This window comes from Diadema antillarum, unplaced genomic scaffold (genome assembly GCF_040938485.1).
Source record: "Diadema antillarum isolate AM-2024a unplaced genomic scaffold, OU_Dant_1.0 scf00000062, whole genome shotgun sequence".
In the NCBI taxonomy this organism is placed as follows: domain Eukaryota; kingdom Metazoa; phylum Echinodermata; class Echinoidea; order Diadematoida; family Diadematidae; genus Diadema; species Diadema antillarum.
In genome coordinates, this window is record NW_027270951.1 from 211,088 (window position 1) to 218,445 (window position 7,358).

General features: G+C 39.7%; 1 protein-coding gene across 1 annotated transcript; it reads right to left on the reverse strand.

Moving 5' to 3' along the window:
- Window positions 1-889: 889 nt before the first annotated feature.
- Window positions 890-7,043, reverse strand: LOC139716148 (small ribosomal subunit protein uS10). The gene is made up of 4 exons (XM_071627707.1): window positions 6,940-7,043; window positions 3,604-3,703; window positions 2,415-2,614; window positions 890-1,076 (listed from the first exon to the last, which is right to left on the reverse strand). Exons 1-4 carry the CDS (start codon window positions 6,940-6,942, stop codon window positions 1,020-1,022), a joined length of 360 nt encoding a protein of 119 aa, XP_071483808.1. The 5' UTR covers window positions 6,943-7,043; the 3' UTR covers window positions 890-1,019.
- Window positions 7,044-7,358: the final 315 nt, after the last annotated feature.

The window sequence follows — 7,358 nt, forward strand, 5'->3', positions numbered from 1 at the left end:
TTTGCTTCTTTTGACCATAACTTCAAAAATATACCTTTATATGTAGTGAACAATATATCATTTGAAAGGTATAATTTTGTACTTTATGACAGAGACCATACTTCAAAATTTTCAAAAATGGACTTATCGGTTTTTGCGAACAAACTCTTCAATTGTACAAAAAATAGTAAAGAAAATGTGAACATTTCTAAAGTGTTTTGTTCCAGTTTTGTGTCTTGATATGTATCATATGATAAATTTGTTGGAAGTTACAAAATACATACTGTATTCTCATGGTATTCTCTACACACAAGGCTGCAGGATACATGCATACTTACACACACTCGCATGAATTACATTGTACACCACCAGACTCACAAACACACAGACGGACATACACACAGATGGACACACACATACAGACACTGCCCAATGCAAATATATTACCTCAATTTCATGTAGGATTACTGAAAAAAAAAAAGTGACTAGGTGCAATTTCAGCAAAACTGAACACAGATTTTTTTCAATCATTTCACCAGTTTAGCGATTCCTGTCAAATTGCAATGGAGTCAACACAAACTTTCAGAATTTCGATATAACGAAAGTGAACTGCCGGTCCCGAAGACTTCGTTATAATGGAAGTCCACTGTCTTGCAACAAGACCACAATAGCTATTTGTAATTTGACATGTCTCTGTAACTTTTTGGATAACAATGTTGTAAACTTAAATACAACTGTACCTATCATGCTTAGAACAGGCTCCCTGACTTTATTCATTTACTTGTACAATCCTCCATCTCTCTTTAGGGAAACAAATAAAATGGAAATGATACAGCCACATCAACCAGCATCAACATTAACTTTGAGAACACTTTTGAAGAGAGAAATGAAAATCCACGGATGCTTCAAGTATGATGTCATTACAGCAAGGATAGCCCCTGTGCCTTTATTGACCTTTCACAAGAGATGGTGTAATCAGAAATCTGTGATGTCATTCCTCTCCTTGCTATCTGATGCGGATGAACCAGAAACCGTCGAGTCTATGCATCGGCGATGGTGACCTCGACCTCAACACCAGGCTCGATGCTGATGGAAGTCTGGGGAGCAAGTGGGTCAAGGGAATACAGTAGACCTTCATCAACAATATCGATATGGAGTTGACATTTTCAATTCTACTGACTTGTCAAAATGGAAAAAAGCAAATATTGAAACCAAGTTCATAGATCTACTTTAGTACAGTTATGCCTGGCTGATACCTGGGAAAAAAAAAACAAACAAACAAACAAACAAACTAATCCCTGTTCATGGCATAGTGAATCATTGCACAGTTCACCACCCAAACAGAAACTATCAATGATTGTATACATCACAAGCTACCCAAAGGATATGAATTATGGGTATAGTCAAACATGTCATCAAATGGATAAATGTGGCAAGTGGATTGCTTGTAATGTTCCCGGATGGGTAGAACATTTTTGGCAATGGTCTTCCAAGAGTAAAACATTTTGTGTAATCAAATGGTAGATAAATGAAGCAGCACATATAAAAGTTGTATCTGTAACAAAGTCAGAGCATGCACTTACACTGTTCAACACAATGCATTTTCATGAAGCGCAATAACACCAAAGCTGTGTAGATATTTGTAAAAATTTGTTGGTGGTGCCGCAAAAATGGCAACTGCAGGGAATTAGCCAAGTGGGAGATATACGATGTACATTACTCTAAATGTCCTTCGACTACCCAATACATGTATAACATAAAAGACAACTTTCTTTGTTTGCTCTTTTCAAAGATACAGATGGTGCTAACTTGAAGCTTTGAAATGCTATTTCAGGGAGGTTATACATCACTCGCGTCCCTTGACTTCATCTTGAGACTTTTACTTATAACCTCCCTCAACAGCCTTTAGAAGAGCACGTACTTGGGAATTTGAGCATTAAATTTGATTCTTGCCCTTAGACCCCTTCACCCCAGTAACACTTTGTGGGGGAGACATAAAACAGATAATGCAGTGCGGCACAATTTTACTTAACTCAAAGGATAATAAAAGTCTGAAAGAATTATTTTATGAAAGGCTGAAACCGTACATGAATCTCCTCAAGGCTACTCAAGAATGCATGAAAAACAATAAAATAAAAAACACTGAGGAAGGAGGGGATAGCAACCACTTCCATCATTTCAGTTCCAGATTTTTCTTTTCTTTTTCTCAATTTGACTCTCTACTTGAAAACGCTGTCACATTTGGAGTGTGATGCATGTGATTTGTATTCCTCTAATTCTTTCCCCCTTTCTAATCAGCATCATGCTCAAGTTCACATTTATCATATTTCTTCCTGCGCGTTCATCCAGAGGTGCAAATCAACATCATTTCTGAACACAACATAACCGTAACCGTACGCCAATCAGTCGACACAGAGAGGCTTCAGAAAGGATACGATCTGCTTGACGATCTCCGACGGGGACTCCAGATCGATGAGGCGCTTGTGGATGCGCATCTGGTAGCGGTCCCAGGTCTTGGAGCCCTCACCACAGGGGGTCTTGCGGGTGGTGATGCGCAGGGTCTTGGTGGGCATGCGGACCGGCCCCTTCACCTTCAGGTTCTTCTCCTGAGCTCCGCGCTTCAGATCAGCACAAACTGCGGGACGGCGAGAGAGAGACAGACAGACAGATGATGGATAAAGATAGATATGAGAGAGATTATAACAAGATAGATACTTAGAGGGAAAAAAAGGTATTTTCATTGCTGGTACACACATCCATACCAACTTTGCCTTCCTCTTCCAGCGTATTATCCAAATCACACTATGCAAGCCATTTTGGGGGCTAGCACTTGACCTGTTTTAAGTTTCTATCCACATCGCACACCAAGTACACTGTAACTGCAACAAGATATCTTTCATAAATGGGGCAAAATCACACAACCTGAAATTTCAAGTGCGTGTAGACGTTTCATCAGAATTGCATCCTTAAAGGTAGGGAATCCCATTTGCACGCCTTAAATAAAGAGTTGTATAAATACAGTGGTATGTTGAAGAGAATATCATTTTAGAAACTCCCATAAAGTATTGAAAGTGGAAGGTAACATTTAGTACATTTTTTTGACGGTTAGATTTTGAATTGAATTGTTTTCGGGGCTCACCGTAAATTCCAGTACATTACTAGGCTACCTTTGCAGACCCATGTACTGCATGTGTGTCCATCATGTATATTTTGTGAAGAAAGTTCATCAACACTTACAACCATTTCTATATACATTCTTACCACACACTCTATATGTTATTACATCAGCTCTTGTACTTTTAGATTTGTGTTTATAGATCACAAATACAGAAGAATGCAACAAAAAGGCTTAAGTGTGGCTGACACACAGAACTACTGAATAGTTGAGTTTTGTGCATTATTCAAATTTTAGATAACTGTTGACTTCCAAATTTCTAAGCAGTGGCCTAAGCAAGTCCCCTGAGGTTCATATTTAGGTAATGTTTTGCTGCATTTTGGGAGGTCTGTAAAAGGTATCCCCTACCTTTAACATGAGAAAACTTGCAAACTTTACACTGGACCGAAAAATTCTTTCCTCGCATCCTCAACTGGTTGGGGCAGTGTCCCGCCACCCACTGTCCTTACCTTTCTCCAGACTCTTCACGTTGCGGCTGGTGAGAGTGATGCGGATGCGGTGAGCAGGCACATCCTCCACCGCGGCCTTCATGGTATCCTTGTTGAATGCCTGTTTGTTGGCGAAAGGCAAGAGACAAGATATGTCATCATAGCTTACTGTGACTTTGTTCAGCGGATTTTATTCAATCTTACAGTAACACTTGAAGAGGGACGCTCTTTGCAAACAAAAGTAGGTTTTAGGTAAATTCCATTGTGACTTATGGGACAAAGTGACAATTTTTGGCAATTTCAAACCAGTATTTTGAGAAAATAGTTGCATCAAATGCATTTTTCTCAATTCACGGTTAGATCCATCATATCACAGTTTATGAAAACACCATACTTAGTTTGAAAAGTATCATTGCATTACGTACAGCAACGAAAAATTGCTGTAGTGACTTATGGGACATCTGAGGACCACCGTTTTTCATGTGGGAAAGTAAGTTCTGAAATATTCTTACACACAGAGACTCTGGAAAGATATTTTCTTTCCTGAAAGTAGCAAAGGGTTGGTGCTTACCCTGAGCCAAGTGGTATGAATATCTACTCATTGGTACAGTAGCAGGATAGGGAAAACCAGTGTGACTGATAGGACACAAAAATGTGACTTATGGGACGCTATCAACTACCACATTTTGAGATTGAGAGAATAATATTTACTGATGCCGGAACAAGTTCTAGAACATCATAAAACCAATCTATGACCAAAGAACATTCAGAAAATAAGCCATCTGAGAATTACACAAGCTGTATTATGATCATAATAGTGTATCAGAAATGATACATAAATTCTGCACAAATTGGCAATTTTCATGAAAAATGAAGGTTTTTCGGACATAACTCCACTCCACGTTCACCGATGTTCACAAATGAGGTATCAAAATATCCGTTGTGAAAGGCTGCTTTGAGTAAACAATACCAGATCATCTAATTAAGCTTGATTAATCATCTATACTCAATAGTTTGATTATCATAAAATGCAACCTTTCCGTGGAATTGACCTTTATAGAAACTGGATTTTTCCAATAAAAGAGGCCTAGCTCGGCCTTTTGATGCGAGAACTTCAGACGACGACCAGTCACAATGTCAACCATAAGTCAGAGCCCCAATCGTGATCCCAACGTCACTGAATATCACTATCACTATCGTCTGACGTTTGTATCCTTACATACTCACTGATAAACTTTTAGTCAGCAAAAGTACTTTCTTGCATCAAAGTTTGCATGAACAGTTTTTTACATCATACATGCATGTCACTACTTACTTGTAACCATAGCAGACCTACCAAGTCACACACATTCTGCACGAGACTTGTGCATTTAGGGTTCATCTCACGATCTCAGGCATGGCACCCATTTTTCTCACGCATCAGGACATACATTGTAGCTCAAAGGATTAATTTAAAGTGATAGTTGCGAGTGAAGGTAGTACGGTAAGTAGACCTAAACACGTTTAAGATCTATATATCCCTTTTGTCTTTCAAAATACACACTGTAAGTAAAAATAGTCACTTAAGTATGCACCAGATTGCACAATGTAAGACTCAGAGCTAAAAATTGAAAAAGCTCCCTACCATGGGAGGGGGGACCCTAGCCCCGGAGACCGCGCCGCCAGGCGCGGTCCTGGCGGCTTCCCCGCAGTTTCGCTTATGTGAGCTCCCCTATTGCCACATGCGGCGACTTCACAAATAAACAATAACTAAATTTCGATAATGAACACAGTAGCAATCAAAATTGAAGTATAGATTACTTCATTGGCTTGGTTCTTCTCACCAATTCATCTGGAAACTGCAAAATTTTCCACATTTTTTAGGAGTAAGCGACCTGCCCCATTTTGAACGTGTATCCATTTGCACGCATTTACGCATGCGTAAATAATGACGTCATCGGTAGGGAAGCTCAAGGATATGAATAATGCATAATTACTCAGTGCATAATTACAAGGTGAAATGAATATGCATCAAACAGTTCATTTTCAATGTTTGCAATACTGTACGTAGTACAGTACTGTATCATTTTGTATACAATTACACGGCTGGCTTAGTTACAACTACTAACAGTCCAGTTTATGTAGAATTGTGATTTGAATCACAGCATCATGGATGCCATCTTCAGTGAGATAGAGGAAGAGGTGGGATTTCAGTTTTTCCTTGTTTTTTTTTTTTCCCCCCCATCGGCCGCATCGTCTATGTACATAATACTAGTAACATTGTAAATGAATATTCATGAACTCAGTGTGAAGACCTAGACCGTCTAATTGATGTGCATGATCAAGACATTATTATCATTATTATTATTATTTTGTAAGCGATTCAAGCAGCAGTACTGGAACACATTTCTTCGGCGTATTAAGGGTACGGAAAAAAATGCCAGCAGCATGTTGTTGTTGTTATTTTTTTTTTTTTGGCGTGTATCATTCATTTATGAATATTTACGTCTGCAGCAAGTAATACGTAGCCTTTTGTCAAGGCCCTCTCGCTGTATGGTGTGGAGAGCCAGCCGAGTGGGGTAGCGCTGTGCGCTCGGATGGACTAGCTTCGCTCGTCCGTTCGCTCTTCCGTTACAGCGAGAGGGCCTTGACAAAAGGCTAGCAATACAGTTCAAGTATTCTGTGCGCTTGTGCCAGTGATTGTGGATTCTGTGAACATCGGTGAGCTGCTTATAAGACATCATTTTGTGCATCACAAGCAATGAAATGCATCAAACAGTCGCCGATGATAGTCATTTAGGTTTAATCGACCCATGTAAGTATTCCTAATAGTTTCTGTTGAAAAATTAAGGAAATATAGCGCCGCAAAGGCACCCGTTTGTTCAACATGAAGATCTTGAATGGGAGCACGGCGCAGCCGCCACACTGCGTGTGGCGGCTGTCGCAGTTAGGGGGACCCTAACAAGCTCCATACACCATGGTCTTAAACGTTACTGGAGACAAGTGGAGTGCAAGGAAAAATCTGGAACCATGGTCCGCGGTTACAACGGAGGCATTATGGGCAACGGCCATAGAACAATTGATTAACATGCATGACATGTGCACTAGAATCCTAGTTAACGTCGAGTGTAAAGAATTCCAAGTCACTGTGGTAACCACGTAGTCTACTGTGTAGGTAATGTATGTATCTATATTATTATGGGAATATGTGTCACAGTGAAAGCACAGAACTTCTATCAGAAGCACGTGCAGTACGCTTGCGTGGAAACCGAAACGTAGACGGAGTATGAGCACCCCGAAAAATAAACGATCGTAATCTACAGTTTAACATTACGTATACATTTCTTACTTCATAATTACATTCAACATATTTCGTACCATATTTTTGTATGCTAGCCGACGTAATCAAGCTCTGAAAACAAACAGAATTTGAACAGAGGTGAGCTAGCTTCTTTCTGCCGTGTGGCTTCGAAACGTGTATCGTCGCAAAAGACCGGAAGTTGAAAACTAGCTAGCTATCATTTATTACGCGTACGTTGTACGCACGCACCATATCAATACAGTACAATACAGTACACGATCGATCGGCACGGCTTCCATAGAAGGCTCTGGGTAGCGCGCGCGTAGAGCTCTACCCACGACCGGTAATACACTTTCGCATTTTATTTCCTCAGAAAAATTGGGCACTTTCTATCATAAATCTACAGCAGCAATGGCAGCATGATACGTGTTAGGGAAATTTAAAATCGATTATTTTATTTATATCTTTTGACAAAGATTTCTTATTCTATTTCTTG

What these genes read in the sequence shown, in the direction of transcription:
- LOC139716148 (XM_071627707.1), bottom strand. An exon ending in CGTGAAGAGTCTGGAGAAAG is followed by an intron (nt 2,615 to 3,603) that starts GTAAGGACAGTG and finishes GCCGTCCCGCAG; the next exon opens with TTTGTGCTGATCTGAAGCGC. An exon ending in CGGAGATCGTCAAGCAGATC is followed by an intron (nt 1,077 to 2,414) that starts GTATCCTTTCTG and finishes CTTGCTCCCCAG; the next exon opens with ACTTCCATCAGCATCGAGCC.